This window comes from Schistocerca cancellata, chromosome 4, assembly GCF_023864275.1.
Source record: "Schistocerca cancellata isolate TAMUIC-IGC-003103 chromosome 4, iqSchCanc2.1, whole genome shotgun sequence".
NCBI classification, from domain to species: Eukaryota; Metazoa; Arthropoda; class Insecta; order Orthoptera; family Acrididae; genus Schistocerca; species Schistocerca cancellata.
Window position 1 is genome coordinate 549,021,267 of NC_064629.1, and position 27,855 is coordinate 549,049,121.

Below are 27,855 nucleotides of genomic sequence, written 5' to 3' on the forward strand. Positions count from 1 at the left end.
CAAGGAGACAGACTGGCTGGCCAGTGCTTACATTCAGGGGGGAAAATTTCAGTACTGCTGACTGACACACACACACACACACAAAAAAAGAAAAACTACGCCGATCTTTTGTGAACTTTAGTTCTTTCATCAGAGAAGAAAGAGGGATATTTTTGGGATGTTTGGAAGGAGGAGCAGGTCACTCACACCACAGATTGAGAGGGATGCAGCATCTGTTGTGATGATAAGGGGACACTTCTTTTGTTGAATATAAAATTTACTTTCAGAAACTTCAATCTGAATAGGTAAAAATAATTATTCCTTGTTAGAAAATTACTGTTTAATGAATAAATTATTTTCAAAGCCAATTTAATAAATAAATAAATAACAGTAACAATATTAATAACAGCAGTAAAATCAAAAACATGCACCATGTACAAATGCCATACAATCTTTAACCATATTTTTCTCTCATAGCAGAATACAAATATTAGACAAGTTCTATCATGGAAGGCATGACACATTTCATGAACTTCACAGAGTTTGTTTCCGGCTACTACTTAGTTTTCAGCTATTTGCACAAGTTACACTTCCCTGTTCATTGTGATCTTCTTTGCATAAATAAATATAAATTAGATATCACAAAATATCTTTGGCTACTTTGACGTAACAACATAAGATAACTGGGAACTCTAGATCAAAAACGTGAGGCCACACCACCTCCTCTTGAATCTGAACGTGATGATAAGGTATCACCAACTTTTTCTATCAAATTTGAGCTCTGGTATGGTTCACGAATTGCACTCACTTTATAATTCAAAAGGCGAAGCTGGTATAACGTCTTGTTGCTCATCTCAGGTTTATGCCATGCTGAAAACATAATGGATACATATTTCAATACTGAAACATTAAGACAGATTAAAGCCACTCCTTATTTCAATTGAGAGTGGCAAATAGTAACTGATACTGAAACTTCATGGTGATTAAAGTATGTGGAAACTCCACAGTCATAGACGAGATATAATTTGCAGTCCTAATATGTCACATAGATTAAATGTTTTAGTAAGTTTCATTAAATAAGGTTCTCAATTAAATTTAAAGTTCCATTTATAGATTAATGATAATATTTATTTCTTTGACTACTTTTCAAGTTCAGCTTTAGAATGTTGTTGGGGATACTTCAAAACATGTAGCACAGCTCTCTGCAACAAATGTCCATATGTACAAGTTCTTTTATATATTAGACTGTACATACCGACACATAATACAGTAATTATACATGGACTTTGTCAATAGTATAATAAGCTCCTTGTTGAGTTTTATGGATATTATTACTGCTGAACATATCATATTACCCTTTTTTATTTTTATACACAATATTATCATTGACTAGATTACATATAGTTTACATAGACTATATTCATTTCATTCCTGACCATACACTTATTTCTTAAGATTTTTTTTTTTCATTTCCCAATATTGGTATGGCCAAACTTTAGTTTGAACTCTTTCTTTTTTGAAATCTGACCTGGTGGTTCCCCCTTATCAATTACAGTACCCCTTGATGGTCTAATACCTTGTGGCTTATCACTTTTACATCAGCTTTGATCTTTTTAAATTATTGTTCTTTGATTTTGTCCATCTCCTGACAGTTCTAATCTGTTATTTAACCACTGTTCCTGTTATCTCTGTTATATTTTTCTTAACACAATTTCAATTTACTCTATATTTAGGCCTATTCTATTTCAATTTTTTGCATTCAATTTGCAAGGCAATAAATTATGATTTGAACTGACAGCACACCAGAGCCCCCCCCCCCCCCCCCCACATCTTAAGTCAGTAATACATGCTACTGTGGTGGCAAGCAGCATGGAGGTACCTGCTCGTAGTCATGGAGGTGGAAGAAATTCTCATCAGTATCTGGCTATCAGAAGGAGCAAGAGTAGTGGTGAAAATTTTCTTGATTGTTATAATATGCACCACTGCCTTGGGTTAAATTCCAAGTGTTTGTGTGGCATCTCACAGTGTGAGGGTATGTGACACTTGGAGGTCAGCAATCTGTCAGATGAGGCTCTGAGGTTCCTTTGGCATTATTTAACAGAAATAGATGCATGTTAGCACATACCTTTGTCCTCAAACCTCATATTGACATCAGTATATACTTTACTACAACTCAACACAATTATCAAAAGAACATACAGGGTGTTTCAAAAATGACCGATATATTTGAAACGGCAATAAAAACTAAACTAGCAGCGATAGAAATACACCGTTTGTTGCAATATGCTTGGGACAACAGTACATTCTCAGGCAGACAAACTTTCGAAATTACAGTAGTTACAATTTTCAACAACAGATGACGCTGCGGTCTGGGAAACTCTATAGTACGATATTTTCCACATATCCACCATGCGTAGCAATAATATGGCATAGTCTCTGAATGAAATTACCCGAAACCTTTGACAACGTGTCTGGCGGAATGGCTTCACATGCAGATGAGATGTACTGCTTCAGCTGTTCAATTGTTTCTGGATTCTGGCGGTACACCTGGTCTTTGAAGTGTCCCCACAGAAAGAAGTCACAGGGGTTCATGTCTGGCGAATAGGGAGGCCAATCCATGCCGCCTCCTGTATGTTTCGGATAGCCCAAAGCAATCACACGATCATCGAAATATTCATTCAGGAAATTAAAGACGTCGGCCGTGCGATGTGGCCGGGCACCATCTTGCATAAACCACGAGGTGTTCGCAGTGTCGTCTAAGGCAGTTTGTACCGCCACAAATTCACGAAGAATGTCCAGATAGCGTGATGCAGTAATCGTTTTGGATCTGAAAAATGGGCCAATGATTCCTTTGGAAGAAATGGCGGCCCAGACCAGTACTTTTTGAGGATGCAGGGACGATGGGACTGCAACATGGGGCTTTTCAGTTCCCCATATGCGCCAGTTCTGTTTATTGACGAAGCCGTCCAGGTAAAAATAAGCTTCGTCAGTAAACCAAATGCTGCCCACATGCATATCGCCGTCATCAATCCTGTGCACTATATTGTTAGCGAATGTCTCTCGTGCAGCAATGGTAGCGGCGCTGATGGGTTGCCGCGTTTGAATTTTGTATGGATAGAGGTGTAAACTCTGGCGCACGAGACGATACGTGGACGTTGGCGTCATTTGGACCGCAGCTGCAACACGGCGAACGGAAACCCGAGGCCGCTGTTGGATCACCTGCTGCACTAGCTGCGCGTTGCCCTCTGTGGTTGCCGTACGCGGTCACCCTACCTTTCCAGCACGTTCATCCGTCACGTTCCCAGTCCGTTGAAATTTTTCAAACAGATCCTTTATTGTATCGCTTTTTGGTCCTTTGGTTACATTAAACCTCCATTGAAAACTTCGTCTTGTTGCAACAACACTGTGTTCTAGGCGGTGGAATTCCAACACCAGAAAAATCCTCTGTTCTAAGGAATAAACAATGTTGTCCACAGCACACTTGCATGTTGTGAATAGCACACGCTTACAGCAGAAAGATGACTTACAGAATGGCGCACCCACAGACTGCGTTGTCTTCTATATCTTTCACATCACATGCAGCGCCATCTGTTGTTGAAAATTGTAACTACTGTAATTTCGAAAGTTTGTCCGCCTGAAAATGTACTGTTGTCCCAAGCATATTGCAACAAACGGTGTATTTCTATCGCTGCTCGTTTAGTTTTTATTGCCGTTTCAAATATACCGGTCATTTTTGAAACACCCTGTATATACTTTCCTGAACTTTCATAGCAGGCCAGAAGAAGGCAATCTACCCCAATCCCCTTCCCCGAAGGACCTCACTTGGGACAGCAATTCGGGATTTTCACATTACCTGCAGTGCTCAATGGGCACGTGACTTTCATTTTTATTGACCATTACTCCCACATATATGAGGCCATAAGAAATATATTAAGAACTGGTATCAACAGGAAAATGCACAAACAGTTTCTGGGTTCATGATCCCCTTTTAGAGTCGGCACCTTTAACAACATTGCACTTGGTCTAAAAGCGATGTCATACATCAGTATCACAATGTAGCTACACCTTTTGTGGACTGGTTCCAAGAACACAAATGATTTTCGTAATTATGAGTGCCCACTAAGATCACCTACTGTCATCCATTTGACATTTCATTTCAAGCAATGGAACAGAGTTGGCAGCTGAATTGCAAGCTTACGTGCGTGGCGATATCAGAGGGTAATAAAGGTGAAGGTGGAACAGGAAGATTAGGGTTTTACATCCCACTGACAATAAGGTCATTAGAGAGAGGGCGCAAGCTCAGATTGGGCAAGAATGAGAAAGGAAACTGGCTGTGTCCTCAAAGGAACCATCCTGGCATTTGCCTTATTGAGTTTAAAGTAACAATTGAAAACCTAAATCAGGATGGCCAGATGGGGATTTCAAACATCATCCTTCCGTTCAAGTAGAGTGTCTTAACCATTGCATCACCATGATTGGTACAGGCTATGTAAGACATCTCATTGTAACACAGCCAAATTGGTTTGCTTGACCACCACTTCTTTGTATACTTCACCTTTTTTCTGTCCACAATTTGCTGTGTGGAAACTCACATACTGCCATTTTATGTCATATTTGTTTACAGAATGGAATACACACAAACTACATATTTATATGACTAAATAAAATTATCTTCTCCACTCCTCCCTCCCCATTTCAAATAAGTGACATAAGAACATAATCCAGAGGTAGAGAGTATATTTTGGGGACCTTCTTTTACTCTTAACCATATTTTACCATAAATTTCTGTTACATTTAACTGTTGTAATCATGTATATCAGATCAGAACCCATCTCAGTTGTTAGAGAGTAGGAAAACTGTCATTTCCTGCAAGATTCCTGCAGGGTCAGAGGAAAATGATGACATTCTTCTCCAACAAATAACTGAAAAAATAACACGGGACAACGAACTCTTTTTTTTTTTAACTTTTTTTAATTTGGTAGCTGATCTTTATAGATTTTTATGAGCTGAATCCAACTCTAGCTGTAGTTTTTTTTTTTTTTGTATCACCCATAGTTTTTGAGCAATATGCTTTTTATTATATAGTATAAAAATCCTATGTTCTATGGTAAAAGGGGGAAATTAACGAACTGCTTTATTACAACATAAGCATGGATTGTATTTACAGTTAGCTACTTAAAACAAAGATACGTGTTAGTAGAGGTTTCACTTGTCAGCTAGAATTGGTCTGTATTTTCTTTCTTTTTTTCTTTGAAGCTTCTTGTGTAGTTTTTTCTACAATGAGTCGCTTGCTGAACTACTCGGTGAAGCGACCGACAGTAGTCCCCCATCATGTTGGTGTTCCAGCGGCCATGGTAGCGTTTTTCCACCACTTTAATGTCCTGGTGAACATACTCTCCTTGCTCCTCACTAATATCTCCTATATTGTATGGGAAGTAATCAAAGCAACTGTTCAAAAAGTGAACTTTTAGGCTCATTAAACATCCTAAAGTTTTCAAACTTCTTTAACATTGTAGCTATAATAGAAACATACTCTGGGTCTTTTTCATGTCCTAAGAACTTTGTAACAACCTGCTTGAATGATAACCATGCTTCTTTCTCATTTAAGGTCATTGTGGATTCAAAGTTAACATCAAATATCAATTTTATAATGTCAAGTCCAACAAAGGTGTCTTCTTTTAGTTTAGCTTCAGAAAGGTGTGGAAACTTTTGGCAGACATACTTAAAACATGGTCCACCTTTAGGCAAAGCCTTTACAAACTGTTTCATTAGGCCTAACTTTACATGTAGAGGTGGCACGAGTACGTTTTTTTGCGTCTATAAGGCTTTTGCATAGAATGTTCTTCTCACCAGGTTTTAAAGACTCCCTCACACAGGCCAGTTCTTTCTGCACCAGTGTTGATCCCTAGCCCTACTGTCCCATTCACACAAGAAAATTGGAAATTTGAGAAAGCCACCTTGCTGATCAAGAAGCATGCATGTTACTTTTAGATCACCACATATCATTCAGCCATGAGCAGAATAGATTATTTTATTTAGCACTATTTCTTGGTTTTCACAGCTTTCTTTCATATGCACAGAATGTCCAACAGGTATATATACATACATGTTACCATTGTATAATAAAACAGCCTTTAAACTAGTTTTGGATGAATCAATATATAGCCTTCCATCTTCCCTTTTGTATTCAATACCTAACTCATTCATCAGACTGGGAATGTCTGAGCAGTACAGTAAATCACCTTGTTGTTGAAAAAATCTTGGAACATTGCTGCTCTCTCTTTCTATACATGTATATGCTGGTTCCAACTGCCAGTAAGTTCTTTTTTTTTAAAATCTAGAGCCAAGCGATTCAGCTTTTTCTTTCATTAAGCCCAGATCCCTAACCAAATCGTTAAGCTCGGTCTGAGTAAACAATCTGGGCTCTAAACTTTCTGTATTACAATGGAATTCATCATCACCTGGATCTTGTAAATCAGATTGTACATCAGAAAATACTTTTGTTGGAATAGAATTTAAATCATCTGGTGATTCAGCTACCGGCAAATCTACACTATGCCTTACTGGTCGGATAGCGGATGGAAGATTAGGGTAGCTTATTACTTTCTTGTTTTTCGAATTATGACCTGTAATATCAACACTGCAAAAGTAGCAATCATTGGAATGATTTCTTGGCTCCCTCCATATTACAGGAATAGCAAATCTAAAGGCTTTTTTTCTGCTTGCTGGACCATTTTCTCAGATCTTCAACACACACATAACATACCTTATGCGGCGACCAAGATTTATCTTGATCACTAAGTTTAGATTCAAAGTATGATAGATAAACCTTTCTCACAAAGTCTGTAATGTTTCTTTGGTGTTTTTTAATCACAAATTCACCACAAATACAACAAAACCTGTCAGCAGAGTTTTTACAACCACGATTAGACATTGTACTTAGCAAATGTACAGGAAACAGGAAAGTGAGGTTAGGTTGACAGTAAGCAAGACATAATCTGTTAATACAAAAATACAATTGAACTTTTTTTGCCAGCAAATGTTTTTCAGCAGTGCTACCAACATCATCTATAAATTTAACTGTAAAATGTGAAGAAATGGTGGGTGATACAGTTTTTTTAAGTATCATATTTGGATTTCCCACCCTAAAAAACATAAGAATAAGGTATTTTCAGCAAAAAAGTTTCTCCTGTGTAACCGAAAATCTAAGATGAAAGTCTTATAGTCATAAGATTTCTCCCCTGGTGAATGAAAAATCAACCCTAATAATTTTTTCTTTTTTTGTTATTAAATGGTTCATTAACTCTCCAAACCATACTCAGATATTCTTTATACAAGACAGGGAACAATTCATGTCAAATCTTTGCTTTAACCATTTTTAAGGGAAATTTTTATTTACTCTGACAATATTTGGCTTAATTTTACGACAATATGTTATTTTACAATATCTGTAAAATGTAGTTCAGAGTAAAGTTTTGAATAAGAGGTAGCACTTTTTCTTTAGTGGCTGCAGTACACTTAGCCAGGAAGGCAACCTGTGAAAGGAACAATTCCTGTGCAATGATTAGGAGTTTTTTACAATAGTCCAGATCTATCACAAAGTAATGAGATGCTCATATCTGAAGTCTATGAGAGCATGCAAATATTGATGAAACTACTGTACTGTACACATTAAAATCCCATATTGTTACGCTATATACAGCGAACACTAATTTGAAATCCACTCAGCTGTTGAAGATACAATGACAACACTTAGTGAAAGCTTTGAAGGTTAGTGTAATCTAATAGCAAAGCAAAAGAAGTTGGTATTATATCTTGAGATTTTGAACCAGATACTCCTTTCCCTGGGTTGAAAGAGAAAGAAGAAGAAAAAGACACTAACGGAAGCATCTGAACACATCTCAGGACACAAATCAAACCTTCAATTTCCCACTATCCCTATCCGACTCCTAATTTCATGGAAAGTTCTCTTACATACCTTGCTCAATTATTACTCTTCTGATAAAGAATCTATGAATGATGACTTAACTGAAACCTAAGAACTGATTCCACACTGAAATTTTAACTGTCCAGTAGTGTGTGTACAATAATTAAACTTGGTGACATAACTATGAGGAATAGGTGAAAGTTACTGGCACTCAAGGCAGGCTGCTAGAATGATGGCTCATTGGTGAGAGCTTTTTTTGTAAGCAGTTTTTATCTGCAAGTACATTTAATTATAAAGGCACACTGCTACAGAGTGACAGTTCCATTCCTGCAGTTGCTTTCATTTCATAATACATCAACATGTAAAAAAGTTTCATTATATCACTAAGTTACACGTTACTATATAAATAATATTTCCTTACCTTCATATTGAATCTGGTTCTCCACAGGGTTGTACCGAAAACGTGGAGCTTCCATACTAGTGCTAATATTCTTTTCTCTTGTTATGTACTCTACAAGTAGCTGAATGCCAACTACTGCATCTCCAACTCCAGAAATGAGCCTTCTTCCACAAACCTCTTTCTGTACTGCTATAATTGGTGTAGCAAGTGAGAAAGGTCTTTTTCCTGGAGCAAATGCATTACTTCCTGCATTAAAATTTTCCATTGCATTATTTAATACAAATCCTTCTTTTGTCAACAGCTGTGAACCAAACCAGGTATTCAAGCCACTGGAAATGAGAAGTATAACTATCATTTTGGGCAGATACACATACAGTTTAATGTTCTGCTTTCTAAACAGAAAACTTTGGATATAACATACTTTGGCACAACACACTAACCTCACAATAGAAACATACAAGTCATTAAGATCAACAGCAGCAACATGAGAGCCCACTGCTTCTGGATAACTCCACAAAGCTGTTGAACTGAGAAGCCCATGATCAGAGGTGTTGTCAGGCGTGTCACCTGGACAAAAACAGAAAATGTCAATAGCTGTGGATTAAATCTGTGTCAGACTAGTATACTAATTTCCTAATGACAGCTTGCAGCAGACGTTAACAGATTTTTGCTCTAAATCTTGTGTCAAGGCTATATTTATAACTCCAATACACAATAGTCCAGATTTGTAGATTAAGTAACTAAATGTGTGCTTTTTGTGCTGTTAAATGACATGTGTTTCACCCTCAGTGGATATTTGACTAGGTCTAGATCAACTGTGTGATCCAGCACTCCGTACACCTTCTTGGCGTTTCGTTTATAAATTCCCGTATTGCAGTAGTATATTTCATTTGGTATTCCACTGGGGTCACTAGTTAGCCAATTTACAGGAGACAAAGATTACTTGAAATTAGTGGCTTAAGTGCAGGCTCTGTGAATTCTGGTGTGTGGCACATTTATCTTTCATTAAAATTGTGACACCAACTTAACTGGACAACACAGGTCCCTGATAATATAATTGGTGTTTACCAGACTTGGTGTGTACTTATTTGTGGATCAACCAACCTCTTCTTTGGTCTTTCATGTAATACAAATATTGTGCCTGTGACATCAATGCAGACCAGTTAAGCCAGGTAACACTGAACAGACTGCAGCAGTGCTAATCCAGACAGAGAGAAAATAGCGAACAGGTAGATCTCTGATATCACTAGATCTTGCAAGCCTGTTATTCCACTAGTTTAACACTGCAGTTTGCTTGTTTAATAGAGACATGTTTTAGTTGCTTCTAAAATCAGCATGAAATGAACACCATAAAATAATCTCACATTTGTTTATGTATCCATCAGTCACCAGTAATTCGACTGCAAGGTGTCAGGTTCTCTCTACTCTTTGCATTATTTCTATAAATGTTAAAAGTATGTTAATGTACATCAACCAGTGAAACAGTTAGTCACTCACCAAATGAGTTGAATTGTGTTCTGTATGTTTCTTGCATGGCTGCAGTTAATGCCTGTATCATTTCAGTAAAGTTTCCAACTATCTTCTTGTTATCTAATTTCCTTAGTGTCTCCAAGAGGAATGGTCCACCAGAAGGAGAATCTGGTACTATTATATTGAAACTTCCAAACACAGAATGCAGTGCTTTTCTTCTTTTAGGCTGGTATGTTTCAAGATCTTCTTTCTTCATAACACCTCCTGCTGCTTCAACTGCAGATAGCACTGCATTTGCAAGCTGTCCACTATAAAGCACTATTTTATGAGAAAAAAAGGAAAAAAATTATTGTTGAAAATTAATGAGAATCCATTTACTGGAACTAAAATGAAAAAGCCATCATTAGAGTGCTACAGCTTTTAAACATGTAGAAGATTCATAAATAACTACAAAACACAAATCTGAAGGCTACTACAAGAAGAAAGTGCCAAGTGTAGAATACATATTGAGCAAAGAGCAGTGTGACAGTTCCCTGTACACCCAAGTAAAGTACATGCAGTATTTATGCTTTCAGCATTACAGGATCATTTATCAGCAAAGTGAAGAGTAGACTAAATACCACTTCTGTTTTGCCATTTATTTCCAATATCTACATTAATAAAGTGAAAAAGTTAGTAAATAAAGGTTACCACTGATACCAAGTCTTTTTGCTCATTTTCTGTAGCATCTAGGTAATTAGAAATAAAGTACTAGCTCAGTTCAGATAAGTTAAGGCTTCATATTGAATGGTGTGGAGTAAATACAAAATTTTCAGCAGGGTTACCAGACTAGAATTCAAACCTGGCTTTTCCCATATATGATAAAAGTAAGGTTTTACTTTAATGTTTTGTCAACATCAAAGTCATTAGAGATGACACACTACACTTAACTGTACAAGGATATGGAGGAAACCTTCCATGAGCTTGACTTGTCGAACAAATATTGATCTGCAATGATTTACAGAAATCAGGGCAAATCTGAATCTGGATGATCAGGTGTGGATTTGAACCCTGCTGTTCCCAAATATGTATCCACTGTTTTAAGCATTGCTCCAAATCACTCAGCTCCATAAAATAACCAACTATTTTACTGCAGCACTATCTCTCCTGTGGGTAACTGTTTCAGAAGTCTCCACCCTTGCGAAGGCAAAGACTTAATATAAGCGGCATGTACAAAAGCAAGGCAGAACAAAGTTATAACTACATTTTATTATAGAATAGTCACATGCCGATAAAACTACATACAATAACCAAAGTACCTATGTATTAAAATTTAAATTACACTTATACATATGAGACTTATAACAACTGATATATATTTATGTGCCATGGAGAAAATACTGCAAAACAGAGGCATTTATGCATCTGACTATCAGAAATATAAATAAATGAAAAAGTTTCAGGCCAACACACACTTATTAGTTCCATAAAATAAGCATTTTGATGAAGTGACTACACTGAACTCTTTAGACATTCCCAGTATCCTGTTCACACCTTGAGGTGTCAGGTATTCTGTCAGATATCAGTGTCGTTCTGCATGATATTTCAACAACATGACTTGTTATCTTCATCAGGTGCTACCTGAGCCTGCTCGTCAAGTGGAATGGGTCCAGTATTTATACCTACAGTAGAAAAATGCTGATATCTAGCAAAATACCTGACACCTTGAGATGTCAAAGTCACTACATGTTGTAATGTGAGGCTTTACACACTGTGATATAAAGAGGAGGGGACGGGGTGGGGGGATGAGGAGGAAGAGTTTTTACCCAACCTCATTCCCATAGTGTTGCCATGATGAATGGGATTCAAATTCTGTGTTGAGTATCTGTGAAGGTTAAGAAAGACAAACCGCTAGTGAATATTTAAACATTTTGTTAAATACAAGCACATATTTATATGGTTGTACTTTCATGGAGGAAAAATCCTCCCCCTTAAACCAATTTCTTCTCACAGTATTCCCTCCATTATAGGTGAGCTATCACTATGTAACAGCCAAACAATATAGCCTTCCAACTATCTGCAGGACTTCACATTAGTGAGCTCAAACTTAGAGAAGGCCTATGTGCTATTCTGTATCAGAATTCAATTTTTAATGCCGGAATATGTCACAAAACACTTATTCACTGCTATTTTATTGTAACAGCTTAAGTGAAAATAGAAAATTAGATACACATATTGCTATCTACGAATATACAGCTGTGTGGTTTCAGAGCTGCAAAATGGATAGTAACAACCCAAAATAGTAGTTGTATTAATTTGTAGTTACTGTCATAGCTCATATAATCAGACTGATAAATGAATCCTGAACTACCTCATTCTCCCTTTTTGAACCCCGCTTCCCCATACCTCCCTCTCCCTGCCCTGCCACTATACATTAACACAAATTGTAATCTATTAAAAAAAGGCTCTGAGCACTATGGGACTTAACTGCTGAGGTCATCAGTCCCCTAGAACTTAGAATTACTTAAACCTAACTAACCTAAGGACATCACACACATCCATGCCCGAGGCAGGATTCGAACCTGCGACCATAGCGGTCACGCGGTTCCAGACTGTAGCGCCTAGAACTGCTCGGCCATTCTGGCCGGCTCTATTACAAACACATGAAGTTTAGACTACATATCAAGAAGAATTTGAAGAAATGTACTTATTGACTTACAACAGAAAAGTATTGTGATGTATGTTATTTAATAATATATCAGCTGTTGGTCAGTGGTAGCAGCAGCAAGTTCAGTCACATGAAAAATAATGTACACAGAACACACACAGAATCCAAGATGCAAAAGAAATAAATTACACAACATACTATAACTAGCCAAATAAAATACTTTATTTAGTTGGATGTTGTCAATTAATGTAATTTTCATAGCAAGATAAATGTACAACTATGTCAAAACTGATTAAATGACAGTGTGATGAAAATATAAAATAATAGGCACATGTAGTTAATAAACCTAGGAATTGATTACAAAAATTACAACTCTTATTGAACAAGGAAACTGAAGAGTAAATGTCTATAAAACTACAGGAATATTTCATTGGCTTCATACAAGTAAACTGCAGTTATGAAAGTGCTCACTTTTAACACAGGGCAGCAAGTTCCAAAACATTTATCTTACTACATTGATAAGCAAGATTTGTAAGTAGCTAAGACTACATTAGTGCATTTTGAAAGAATTGCTGTGACCAAAAATTCTATCTTTGTTTCAGTTATCATGACAAACATTATGATTCTAATTCTGATAAATATCTGATTTAGAACACAGAACAAGAGGCAGCTTGAAAGTATTTACAAATTCAGAAGTATAAAAAAGCATTGAACAATAAGAAGGTTAATAACATATTAATACCTTGCCCGTGGAATGTTAGTCTGCACTTAATTATGCCATCACCAGTGCTCAATAGAAATGACATAACTTTCACCAACCATCTGGTCCATTAGCAGCTATCATCTCAAAACTATCTGCAAGCTTTGGTAAAGTCAGATTTCCACCCGCTTCAATGTTCTTGAGGAAATTCTGGAGCCTAATGGTCTCATTAAGCTGAGGATTTATATGTATATTTGATGAAATTAAACTTGTGGGAACAGGAAAGCCATTCCTGAAAATAAAATGAATGTATCAGGTACATTATTCATCTGTCACCTATAACTGATACAGAAGGGAAGCAATTTAATTACTGCTCTTTGATGAAATCCATGTCCAAATTGGTAATTTTGAAAAGAAAAGAAACTGTACAGGCCAGTTCCTTTCCAACAGTGGATAAATTCACAACATAAAAGAAAAAGTTTGGCTTGCACATATACATGCCTATTTGTCTAATTCAATGCTGTCTCTGTTCAACCATATGGTGTGCCTTCCAGGCACGAAACAGCAGCATGTGTGTACACCAAGAGAGTGGTTCACATGCAAGTGTTTCCAGTCAGACAAACTTACAGTGTTCTCTTGCACTAATAAATCTAAAGCATACTTTAATAACCAAGAGGTATCCACCTAAAGAAGCATTTCTTTGAGTTTAGTTTAAGAAAAGTCAAGCTTTATCACATTCTGTGGTTTATTTGTACTTAACTGGCATTCAGTAAAATCTGTGTTATTGAATAAGGAAAGTTACAACACTGAGTATGTGAAAAATGCCAAGTTACACAATGATTAGAATTCTATGGCAAAACATTGCCATTCTGCTATTTTGTACCATCAAAAGAGACCTCCAGCTTCAAATTTCAGATTTTCATGAATTGATTTTTGATGTACAAATATGCGAGAGCAAGTTGTGTTACAAATGTTCATGCCCACAAGTGATTTTTTTTTGTCAGCTGTAGCACTTGTTTATTTTTTTATTTAATTGTCTTGATCACAAAGTTCTAACAAGATTATTGGTTTCAGTTATGGAATAGCCATCTTCAGAATCTAAAGAGAAGTAAAATAAGCATCTGCTATGTTAAAAGGTTAAAAAACAAAACAGAAATTATAATATAAACATGACATACATCACATTCTGCTGCACAGCAACAAGCCATTAAAAATGTACAACAAAACTTTGTGATTAAGACAATTAAAAAAAATATGTGCATGTGATCACTATCCAGATGGTCATTTTATGTCAAATGACACATCACTTACTGCTGATTATTTTGAGTTGATCCTGGGTTAAAAAATAGGAGCTGCTGTAAACAAGTACTGAAGCTGAGTGCATAAATAGAAAGAGGTTACCAAAGGTACAATGAAGGGAGGAGTAGGGCTGCTGAATTTATCATCAGTGTATGACTGACTGGATCCAAGGGCTTTTACTTAAAACTTGCAAAATGCAAGAAAAACCTGATCATGAAAACTATACTGATAGAGTGTACCTTCAGAGTCCATCTGAGAGACAAGATACACAGTTTCACAACACTTCAGAATGGCCTACCTCATGGTTCAATACTCACCCCCTTACTTCTCAACTTATATAATTAAACATGAAAACATCCATAAATACTGAGGAGTTAAACTTGAACATACACTTTCCTACAGGCACCACCTACAAGAAGTCAAGCAAAAACTGAAATCCTGAAACTCTATACTAGTCAAATTAGCAGGCAGTTCACGGACAAGCAACATAAACACAATGCACACATCAGCATTGGCACAGGTGTATTGTAATGCAGAATACAGTGCCCCAGTATGGGCAATGAGTGCCCACACAAAAAAGTTGATGTGGCGCTCAATGAATTGATGAGGATCATAATTGGCTCAATGAAACCAACCCCTACAACCTGGCCACCAGTGCTAGCCAATATCAAAGTGCCAAACATCAGATGCAAATCTGCAATGAAAAAGTAGTGGAGGAAGGCATCGCACCAGTGTGATCTCTCAATTTGTCATCATTTACACACGAAGAATTGACGGAAGTCAAGGATGCCTCTCTGGAGAACCATCCAAAGATCAGACTTTTTGACGAGGAAAGGATTGGCACGAGCACTGGCGAAGTAACACATTGCAAAATGGATCTCTTATTGCTGACGTGACCAAACAAGTTCCTGGTTTTGACCTTCCAAGAATACTTTGGACAAGATTAGACAGGATAAGGACTGGGATGGGTTGCTGTAAAACTTAAAGACAAAATGGAAGCTTCCAATTGAAATTTCTGTGAGTGTAATGAACTTCAAACTACAGACCATATTTTAAACTGTGTAATTTATGTTTTTCAAAGGAGGAATTGAAGATATTCACAATGTGTCAGAAAAGCCCTTGAGTGGTTGAATAATCTTCAGTGTGCTATTGCACTGTAGTGCGTATGGTGTACAGTGCATTTATAAATGAATGGTGCAGATTTAAAAATTAATAATAACTGATTTATTACTTTACATGGGCAAACCTTACAGCACTAGCAGCAGCAACTGTTCAAGTTATTGATGGATTAATAATAATCCTTCAACATGTGCACCCTCGGTCTGCACATGCATTATCTGACCAAACACTTCCTCAAGGGACACGTGTATTGGCAGTATATAAACTTTGTCTTTCACAAACTCCCACTGAAAGAAAGTGCAGGGTGTTAAATCTGGCAAATGAAATGGCCAGGGGAGAAGGATGTTGCCTGCAACTGCAGCATGTCCAATCCAGCATTGGAGAAAAGTATGATTAAAAAAGCTCTGGTGCATTCCTGCAAAAATGGGATGGAACATTATCCATTTGCAAAATGTAATATTTGTAATGTGTCCAGTTGGGGTAACAACCAGGTTCCCAACATGTACCAAAATGAGTTACATGTCACTGCTTGTTGTTCGAAGAAAAACAGGCCATGCACTTTCTCGTGTGACACCACACCACACACCACTTTTGGAGGGTCATGCTGAAGCACTATCACTGTATATGGTTTCTCACACCCCAGATACAGAAATTTTGTCTGTTCACCTTACCACTTACATGGAAAGTGACTTCATCACAGAAGATGAGTCTTTCTAAAAAACCAGCAGCCTTCATTTTTAACAGCAGCTCTTCACAGAAGTCACACTTTTTCACTTTGTCTGCTGATGTAAGGGCCTGCACTAATCCCACTTTGTGTAGCTTAAAACATTGCTGCTTAGGCAACACCTTCCACACCACAGTCTTTGGTATGAACAATTCCCTGTCTGCTTTACTAAGTGATTTGTGAGGACTTCAGTGAAATGCCTTGTGCATTCTTTCAACGTTTGCATCAGACACACAAGGTCAACTGGGACTCTTCCCCTTACAGAGGCATCCAGTTTCCATAATCTGTTGGTACCACCCACCTAAGCTATTATTGTGTGGTGGGTCTATCCTAAACCATGCACAAAACTCACACTGCACTGTAACCACAGATCTGGACACCGCCAAACAGAGCACACACAGTCCTTTCCATTGTGATGCGATCTTGGAAACACTGTGCAGTAAGCATGGCAAGCGAACAGTGGATAGCAGATCAAAAAATTGGACAGTTGCCACTGCTTATACTGTAATCACCCTGTATATCTGACCTTGTTAACAATTTTTTTTTAAAATAATTGCTTTAGATTCATGATGTTCTGTGTTTTTCAGTTCAGAACACAGTCTGGTTGGAGATTATATACAGTATCTCTCTCTCTCTCTCTCTCTCTCTCTCTCTCTCTCTCTCTCTCTCTCTCTGTGTCTGTGTGTGTGTGTGTGTGTGTGTGTGTGTGTTTTAACATTAGGCAAAACTAATAAATACACACAGCTCAAAAAATTACTGATTGAGGAATAATACTGAGTAATAAAACGTCTAAAAAGTTACTCCAGAAAATTTTAAATATTAAAATATGATTTTCACTGGCAAAAAATCCATACAAGACAGGATGATGCCATAGACTTGGCAACATGTAATGACTACCTAACCTTTCACAGTCTCAAATGGACAGTTGTGTTTACTATGAAGCAAGGTACACTACATTCGAACTCCTATCAATAAGATAGGTAATAATATTAAGTATGCACTTTGCAAATTACTCATCCAGAATGTGTCTACAAAAACATTCAAGTTGTTTTTCAGCATGCTTGCATGTTCTCATAACATCAGTTATTTATGGGTATGTTATAAGATCACAGCAGGGAAGAATTAAAATGTCAGCTATGGAATTCCAAAGTTAATTCCTTTTCCATAGTTACTGAAAGAAGTTCATTTAAACATTTATGATTCGGATCAGGATTAGTCCCACTCAGTGTGGGACAAATACTACTTGGAGCTTTTGTCAATATTAAGCCAATGGAAATTTGAGAAATATTTTGTAGATGAAATTTTGAAGGAATGATTTACACTCTTCTTGCAATTTCAGAAATTTTGCTGTTTCAATATCTTATCCGTCTTTGATTTCTTATGAGAACTGAATTACAAGGAAACAAGCTTTGTATGGAGTGAACTATGGTGATTTTGAAAATATTGAAGTGTTAACAATGTGACAGCCTTTAACATAAATTATTTCATCAAATTCAGTGCTTAATAAGTGTGTGGAAACTGCATTAAAGGAGCTTGAACTGGAATTCTCAAACAAATGGGAAGACCCACATGGATATATTATATACTGACAGAAAAATAAATAAATAAATAAATAAATAAATCGCAGTACCAAGAACGAGTTGTGCGACATAAATGAAAGTTGATAGATGTGTATCTACATCTGAAAGATCATTTCTATTCAAATTCCATGCTTGCTGCATAAAAATGGCACTAGTATTGCCACTGTGAGGATTCAAATCAGGTTTGCTTTAAAGACATGCTGTAACGGTCATGAGATTGGACATGCTGAGTTGATGTTTGTCAAGAATGCCTTTAAGGCAACAAAGACACCATTAACAACCCCTCAGTGAGTTTGAATGAGGTCATTTAATAGGGCTGCGGAAGCTGGGTGTTTCTTTTGCGATATTGATGAAAAACTTGGCACAAATGTAGCCACTGTACGCAATTGCTGGCAGCGGTTGTCATGCGAATATATGATTGTAAGAAGACTGGGTTCTGGACAGCCACATGGCACTACTGAGAGGGAAGATCATCATATTTGGTGTATGGCTCTGGTGCATAGTGCTGCATCTGCAGCAGCTATTTGAGCAGCAGTTGGCACCACACAGACACACCAAACTGTTACAGATCAGTTACTTCAAGGTAAGCTCCGAGGCAGATGGCCTGCAGTGTGCATTCCACTGACCTCAAACCACTGCCATTTGTGACTTCAATGGCATCAAGCGAGAGTTCATTGGACGGCACGGTGGAGGTCTGTTGTATTTTTTTGATGAAAGCTGGTTCTGCCTTGATATCAGTGATGTCTGTGTGTTGGTAAGAGGGAGGCCAGTTGAGGGCCTGCAACCAACCTTTCTGCATGCTAGAAACACTAGACCTACACCTGAAGTTATTGTCTGGGGTGCAATTCTGTATGACGGCAAGAGAACTGTCGTGGTTATCTTGTGCACCCCGAGTGCAAATTTGTACGACAATCTCGTGATTCGACCTGTTATGCTGCAACTCATGAACAGCATTCCAAGGGGTGTTTTCTGATAACTCTTGCCCACATACCGCTGTTGTAACCCAACATGTTCTACAGAGTGTCAACATGCTGCCTCGGCATGCTTGATCCATGGATCCATCTCCAATCAAGCGTATATGGGACATCATCTGACTACAACTCCAGCATCATTCACGAACAGCATTAACCAACTCTGTACTGAATGACCAAATGCAACAAGCATGAAATTACATCCAACAAACTGACACCTGGCTCCTGTACAACACGATGGAAGCAAGTTTGCACGCTTGCATTTAATATTCCGACAGTTATACTAGTTATTAGTGTAGTAGCATATCACATTTGCAATGAGTTATCTCACACTTACATTGACCTGTGACCCTGTTACATTAATCACTTAAATAAGTTACCTAGACAAATGTATTCCCCAAAATTTCATTAATCTACATTAATTATTTTTTGATGGTGTGGATTTTTTCTGTAATATAATATGATGCTGGATCATTAGAGAACTTTATTAAAACTTCAGAAATCTTGTAATGAAGTTCAGGTTCATCTTACTCCACCCCCTCACTGGTATGTCGAGTTACCATCAAAGCTTTTTGCACAACATTTGAATTTCTCCAGCAATCTTACAGTACAATTTTTATAAGAAAATTATCTAAGTATAAATATTCAGAATACAGAGGTCTTCACACTTATGTACAGTAAGTTACATTTATTTGTGGTTAGGTTCAACTGTCAGTCCCAGCTCCAAACATTAACCCTCTGCAGGTCGTACTTCATTTCGTTAAAGTTTTCTTACATTGCAAATTCCCTGTGTACAACAGCATCACTGTAGACAGCCTCATGGAGTTATCAATATCATCCACCAGATCATTTATATATACATCATGAACAGTAACGGCCCTATAACACTTCGTTGGGGTATTCCCAGAATTACTTTTACACCTGACACTTTTGCCCTGTTATGAACTCAGTCACAAACCAGGTAGGTAATTCCATGAGGTCATATTTTGTTCACCCCTTGACTGTGAAAATATGTCACATTGAGTATTAACATGAGCAGTATTTTCAATGGCCCTCTGGATCTCACGGTTAGACAGTGTGAGCTGAATCATACAATGTAGGCTTTCACCATTGGCATTTGCGATACTCCTGATATTTGATTTATGGGCATAAGGCACTGGTCCAAGGCATAATTCTCTACCTAACATCTTGTCTTCCACTGCATGAAGTCTCCTGCAGACCTGCTGAGCTTGTTTTGAGTCTGTAATTTAATAGAGATGGCTGACTGGAATTCGAGAGTAGGAAAAGGGAGAGAAGGAAACATAGTAGGTGAATATGGATTGGGGGAAAGAAATGAAAGAGGAAGCCGTCTGGTAGAATTTTGCACAGAGCATAACTTAATCATAACTAACACTTGGTTCAAGAATCATAAAAGAAGGTTGTATACATGGAAGAATCCTGGAAATACTAGAAGGTATCAGATAGATTATATAATGGTAAGACAGAGATTTAGGAACCAGGTATTAAATTGTAAGACATTTCCAGGGACAGATGTGGACTCTGACTACAATCTATTGGTTATGAGCTGTAGATTAAAACTGAAGAAACTGCAAAAAGGTGGGAATTTAAGGAGATGGGACCTGGACAGACTGATTAAACCAGAGGCTGTACAGTGTTTCAGGGAGAGCATTAGGGAACAATTGTCACAAATGAGGGAAAGATATACAGTAGAAGAAGAATGGGTAGCCCTGAGGGATGAAGTAGTGAAGGCAGCAGAGGATCAAGTAGGTAAAAAGACGAGGGCTAGTAGAAATCCTTGGGTAACAGAAGAAATATTGAATTTAATTGATGAAAGGAGAAAATATAAAAATGCAGTAAATGAAGCAGGCAAAAAGGAATACAAACGTCTCAAAAATGAGATCGACAGGAAGTGCAAAATGGCGAAGCAGGGGTGGCTAGAGGACAAATGAAAGGATGTAGAGGCTTATCTCACTAGGGGTAAGATAGATACTGCCTACAGGAAAATCAAAGAGACCTTTGGAGAAAAGAGAACCACTTGTATGAATATCAAGAGCTCAGATGGAAAACCAGTTCTAAGCAAAGAAGGGAAAGCAGAAAGGTGGAAGGAGTATATATATAGGGTCTATACAAGGGCGATATACTTGATGACAATATTCTGGAAATGGAAGAGAATGTAGATGAAGACGAAATGGGAGATACAATACTGCGTGAAGAGTTTGACAGAGCACTGAAAGACCTGAGTCGAAATAAGGCCCCGGGAGTAGACAACATTCCATTAGAACTACTGACGGCGTTGGGAGAGCCAGTCCTGACAACACTCTACCATCTGGTGAGCAAGATGTATGAGACAGGTGAAATACCCTCAGACTTCAAGAATAATATAATAATTCAATCCCAAAGAAAGCAGGTGTTCACAGATGTGAAAATTACCAAACAATCAGTTTAATAAGCCACAGCTACAAAATACTAACGTGAATTCTTTACAGACGAATGGAAAAACTAGTAGAAGCCAAACTTGGGGAAGATCAGTTTGGATTCCGTAGAAATATTGGAACACGTGAGGCAATACTGACCTTACGGCTTATCTTAGAAGAAAGATTAAGGAAAGGCAAACCTACATTTCTAGCATTTGTAGATTTAGAGAAAGCTTTTGACAATGTTGACTGGAATACTCTCTTTCAAATTCTAATGGTGGCAGGGGTAAAATACAGGGAGCGAAAGGCTATTTACAATTTGTACAGAAACCAGATGGCAATTGTAAGAGTCGAGGGACATGAAAGGGAAGCAGTTGTTATTCAATCTCTATATTGAGCAAGCAGCAAAGGAAACAAAAGAAAAAATTGGAGTAGGTATTAAAATCCATGGAGAAGAAATAAAAACTTTGAGGTTCGCTGATGACATTGTAATTCTGTCAGAGACAGCAAAGGACTTGGAAGAGCAGTTGAACGGAATGGACAGTGTCTTGAAAGGAGGATATAAGATGAACATCAACAAAAGCAAAACGAGGATAATGGAATGTAGTCGAATTAAGTCGGGTGCTGCTGAGGGAATTAGATTAGGAAACGAGACACTTGAAGTAGATTGCTATTTGGGGAGCAAAATAACTGATGATGGTCGAAGTAGAGAGGATATAAAATGTAGACTGGCAATGGCAAGGAAAGCATTTCTGAAGAAGAGAAATTTGTTAACATCGAGTATAGATTTAAGTGTCAGGGAGTCGTTTCTGAAAGTATTTGTATGGAGTGTAGCCATGTATGGAAGTGAAACGTGGACTATAAATTATTTGGACAAGAAGAGAATAGATGCTTTCGAAATGTGGTGCTACAGAAGAATGCTGAAGATTAGATGGGCAGATAACATAACTAATGACGAGGTATTGAATAGAATTGGGGAGAAGAGGAGTTTGTGGCACAACTTGACAAGAAGAAGGGACCGGTTTGTAGGACATGTTCTGAGGCATCAGGGGATCACCAATTTAGTATTGGAGGGCAGCGTGGAGGTTAAAAATCTTAGAGGGAGACCAAGAGATGAATACACTAAGCAGATTCAGAAGGATGTAGGTTGCAGTAGGTACTGGGAGATGAAGAAGCTGGCACAGGATAGAGTAGCAAAGAGAGCTGCATCAAACCAGTCTCAGGACTGAAGACCACAACAAACAACAACAACAGCTTTTTGAGTCATTAGAGTCTCTGATGAAGTCTCCAGCAGCAGAAGACAAAATTATGCCTTGTACCATGGCTTTATACCCATAAATCAAATATCAGCAACAGTGTGAGCTGAGTTTCACCAGGTCTCTGTTAGTGAAATCCATGTGGGTTCTTACAGAGCAGACCTCCATTCTCCAAAAAGGTGCAAGCACAAAACACTTTCCTTAATTTTACAACAGGGTGACATGAATAGTATAAGGCTATAATTATTTGCATTTGTTTAACTAACCTTTTCAGAAATGAGAAATACCTGTACCATTTTTCAATCACTTGGAATCCTTTGTCACTACACCAACCTATGATAAACAGTTTTTAGAAGGAGATATAGTTCTTTCGCATAATCTGTACAGAATCGTACAGGTATTTCAACGAGGCTCAGATGCCTTTCCTTTTGTGGATGACACACTTTTTACATACATACTTATGCCAATATCACAGTTGAGGATTTGATCCTACAAGGTGACAAAATCTGACCACACAGGAATTGTGTCATGGATATATATTTTCAAAGGCAAACACTTCAGCCTATGGGATGCCCAACTTAATCTCCCAACATAGATCTAGAAGAGCACATTTGGGATTATCTTGGGAGGCATTTTACTGGTTGTAGACCTTCTGTACAGACCTTTGTCACAATGAGAGCAGCTTTACAGAGAATGAAGCTTGCAGGTGCCATCAGTGACAACTTAATACATTATTGCTCATGCAATATTGATGTTTGAGGTAAGCACAAACAATACCTACAATATTTGCAATATACAAGATGGACACACAATTTTTATTTTTACATTTCAAACGTGCTTTAAATTTACAAATAAAGTTTCTATTTTGAACCAAGCTTTCACAGCTTATTAATGAAATCTCAGGCAACACTACTATGCACCCTGTCACAGTTACCAGAGTCAATGCACACTCCAGTTTAGTTGATGTCTTTGGTTGCAGCTGACATATTGCAAGTGAGAGATTGTGATTGTCAATAGATAGCCTTGTCCAGATTTCCTTAAAAAAAATTAGCCATAGCAAATGAATCTGCCACTGATGGATGCTTGTATGGTGTTAGAATGTTCCTGCAGTAACTGGACAGCTTGTGGTTTTCTGATGATTTAACACAATACAAGTTCCAGGAAATGTTGCTGATGAATCACTTCTCTTGTCATTTCACCTTAAAATAATCATGTGTGCTATAAATGATCCACTTGTAACAGAGTGTTTCTAGCCTTCTCCTTTCAAGTTATTGACTCTTTCAATCATTTCCATGTCTAAATGAGTAAAATATTTATTTTTGCATATTCATACTATGTGGCTGTATGACAACTGGCACTGGAAAAAAACTGCTTTCTACGATATCTTGGCTGGTCACCTAATAATTTTGTCGAATATATATTAGTAAACTCTGTGGCAAAAATGTAAAAAAACAGCTTTGATAATACTTCATGGAGCTAGAAGACAGTACTGAAAACGTAAAATTGTTAACCACCCCTGGGCTTCAAACACACAAAATAAATTTCGAAATTGGCAACATGTCCCTTCATCTCTAGTCAGTCAATACCATCACTGCACGATAGCGATGGAAATGTTACTGATGATGGTGCCACTAAAGCGGAGTTACTAAATACAGTTTTCCATAATTCCTTCATGAAAGAAGACGAAGTAAATATTCCAGAATTCGAAACCAGAACAGCTGTTAGCATGAGTGACATAAAAGTAGATATCTTAGGTGTTGAGAAACAACTCAAAGCACTTAAAAAAGGCAAGTCTTCTGGTCCAGATGGTATACCAACCAGGTTTCTTTCAGAGTATGCAGACACAATAGTGCCTTTCTTAGCAATCATATACAACTGCTCACTTGACGAAAGATCTGTTCCTAAAGACTGGAAAGTAGCACAGGTCACACCAATATTCAAGAAAGGAAATAGGAGTAACCTATTGAATTACAGACCCATATCACTGACCTCAATTTGCAGTAGGATTTTTGGAGCATATACTGTACTCTAACATTATGAATCACCTTGAAGAAAATGACTTATTGATACATAACCAACACGGATTCAGAAAATATTGTTCTTGTGCAACACAGCTAGCTCTTTATCCCCATAAGGTAACGAGTGCTGTCGACAAGGGATCTCAGATCAATTCCACATTCCTAGATTTCCAGAAAGCTTTTGATATCGTTCCTCACACACGACTATTAATCAAATTGCATGCATATGGAGTATCATCTCAGTTGTGTGACTGGATTCATGATTTCCTCTCAGAGAGGTCACAGTTCGTAGTGACTGATGGTAAATCATCGAGTAGAACAGAAGTGATATCTGGTGTTACGCAAGGTAGTGTCATATGCCCTCTGCTTTTCCTGATTTACATAAATGATCTAGGTCATAATCTGAGCAGCCACCTTAGATTGATTGCAGATGACACTGTAATTTACCATCTAGTAAAATCATCAGACGATCAGTTCCAATTACAAAATAATCTAGAGAGAATTTCTGTATGGTGCGAAAAGTGGCAATTGGCACTAAACAAAAGTGTGAGGTCATCCACATGGGTCCTAAAATAAATCCGATAAATTTTGGGTATACAATAAATCACACAAATCTAAGGGCTGTCAATTCGACTAAATGCCTAGGAATTACAATTACGAGCAACTTAAACTGGAAAGACCACATAGATAATATTGTGGGGAAGGCGAAAGAAAGACTGCGTTTTGTTGGCAGAACACTTAGAAGATGCAACAAACCCACTAAAGAGACAGCCTACATTACACTTGTTCGTCCTCTGCTGGAATATTGCTGCGCGGTATGGGATCTTTACCAGGTAGGATTGACGGAGGACATCGGAAAAGTGCAAAGAAGGTCAGCTCGTTTCATGTTATCATGCAATAGGGGTGAGAGTGCCACTGATATGATACACGAGATGGGGTGGCAGTCACTGAAACAAAGGCGGTTTTCTTTGCGGCGAGATCTATTTATGAAATTTCAATCGCCAACTTTCTCTTCTGAATGCAAAAAATTTTGTTGACACCCACTTATGTAGGGACAAATGATCATCATAATAAAATAAGAGAAATCAGAACACGAATGGAAAGATTTAGGTGTTCCTTTTCCCACATGCCATTCAAGAGTGGAATGGTACAGAAGTAGTATGAAAATGATTCGATGAACCCTCTGCCAGGCACTTAAGTGTGAATTGCAGAGTAACCATGTAGATGTAGTCAATTTTAAATATATGCACTTTCTCATAAATATTTGTTTTACCATGGTGATTAATGAAGCATAGACAGGGAAGCTTTACATCACCAGTGTGGACACAGTATAAGGTGCTGGACACACAAACAGTTCGGAGCAACTCTCTCCTGTGCTAGCAAAATAGGTAAATTACTTCAAACACTGTTTACAAAGAATGTAAGTACTATTCTCATCAACATTTGGTACAACTCATTTTTGCCTCATTTAAAACTCACTATGTCTGTCAACACGAGAGTTGTGCAAATACTTACCAAAGTGTATGTGCACAAAATTGTGAGTGTAACCATAAATGAGTAATTCTAATCATTTTACTGTTGCTTTGTACACAATTGGTTGCTTATGCCAACATTCTGCCACAAAATGACAGAATTACTAAACATACAGTGGGCCGACTTGTACTTAACATTATGCCTGTTATTTTTGGAATTGTGACCAGCAAAACTTTTTACACCATTAACTTACAAAGCATTTGAAAAAATTATGAGTACTAAACTATTAGTACCATGGAGCAAGAAAGAAACAAATTAAAATGTATCTCACTCAAAATAATGAAATAATTTTCCTGATGTTAACTAAAAATTTATTTCTCTCACAGAATTATTAAAATTATTCTTTGTGGAACTAAATATTTAATGGGTATTCCACCTTTAAAAAGGTACTAATCATATTTAATCAGCTACTGAAGGATTTAAAAAAAAAATATTACATCCTGATGATAACACAGTTTTATTCAGTATCCAATTGTTCATTTCCACAAAATAGCTGATAGGTAAGTAACAAAAATCTCAAATATCCAAGATGTTTACGGTGAAACAATCCAGCAGCCTTGACACTAATGCCCTCCTGTCATGTGCTGTGCTGTCACTCCACTCTCCTTCTGTCCTACTTTTGTTCGTTTTTGAGCTACTTATGACATGTTTACTCATACCACCTATTTACACATGTGAATGGAATAAACTGCTAATTACCTTGCAATTCTTGCTGATGGACGCACAACCTCTGACCATGCAAGTTTCCCATGCATACTGTGAACTAAACCGAGTCCTCTAAGTAAACCAGGTACACCAACAAGTAGCCCGGCTTTCAAACCTTCACTACTTGTCAGGAGACTTTCAGAAAGGCTAGAAGGTGCTGTTTCTCTAAAATCTATAACATCCAGAACTTTCTTCTTCCGATGGTCATACACAATCAGAAATCCACCACTGCAATTGAAAAAAATTAATCATCATGATACAAAGAATAAGAATATCCACCAGATGGAATTGAAGGGCACTACTCGAAATGTATGTTTATTAACTTCAACGTAAAATAGTGAAAAGAACATAAAAATCTTCAGTAATGTAAATATACTATTTTCACTATCCTTTAGGAAACAACTAACATAAGACAACTTTACTATTATTAAGTTATATTTGATGTGGGTGCAATGGTATACAAGCATCTGACTTCTTTGCCTGGTTCAGAATAGCAAAGTGATGACAGCTAGTCTATATTATAGCCACCACAGCAACAACCAATAGGAGAAAGAGCTTGGTCATGTCCTCTATTTTGTTCACTGTTGTCATAGCACATTTTTACCTTAGGTGCCAGTTGCCACATTCAGCTGCAGACAATTCTTGCAGCCAATAATGTAAGAGCTGCAATTTATTTTAATTGTTTGCACTCATTGCAATTTGTTTTCATTGTTTGCATTGTTTCTCTGTGTGGCGTGTTTATTTTATGCCACAGAATGTCATCAACTAGTTACGAAAGTGCACATAAAAGTGATAAGACAACCTCTAAGACTATCACTGCTGTGCTAAGCAAATTCTATACTGGACATTAATGGGTAGCATGTGAATGTATCCAGAAAGGAAACACACTGTTGTTGCTGCTGCAGTTGTATTCTGCACACTAACATGAACCCATAACATCGTCTGTCACATGCTCAACTGTCACTTTTTTTGTTGTAATCGAGGTATAGTAGCCAAAAACAAAAAATGTTCCTTCCCCCTACACTGTAAGTACACAGGGTATTTAATTCCCCATAAATGTTATTTTCCACTCTTTCTACATATCAGTTTATGACTAAGTCAAATTGTTTGCCA

General features: G+C 37.5%; 1 protein-coding gene across 2 annotated transcripts in view; it reads right to left on the reverse strand.

The window, feature by feature from the left end:
- Positions 1-331: 331 nt before the first annotated feature.
- Positions 332-27,855, reverse strand: part of LOC126183781 (glutathione hydrolase 7-like) — a 52,464-nt gene continuing 24,940 nt past the window's right edge. For both annotated transcript variants that reach the window (XM_049926018.1, XM_049926017.1), the window contains exons 4-9: positions 26,737-26,970; positions 13,243-13,415; positions 9,804-10,094; positions 8,747-8,873; positions 8,328-8,635; positions 332-849 (exon numbers count right to left, since the gene is read on the reverse strand). In XM_049926018.1, coding sequence (XP_049781975.1) covers positions 677-849; positions 8,328-8,635; positions 8,747-8,873; positions 9,804-10,094; positions 13,243-13,415; positions 26,737-26,970 — 1,306 coding nt within the window. In that variant the 3' untranslated portion in view covers positions 332-676. The remainder of the gene's footprint in view (positions 850-8,327; positions 8,636-8,746; positions 8,874-9,803; positions 10,095-13,242; positions 13,416-26,736; positions 26,971-27,855) is intronic.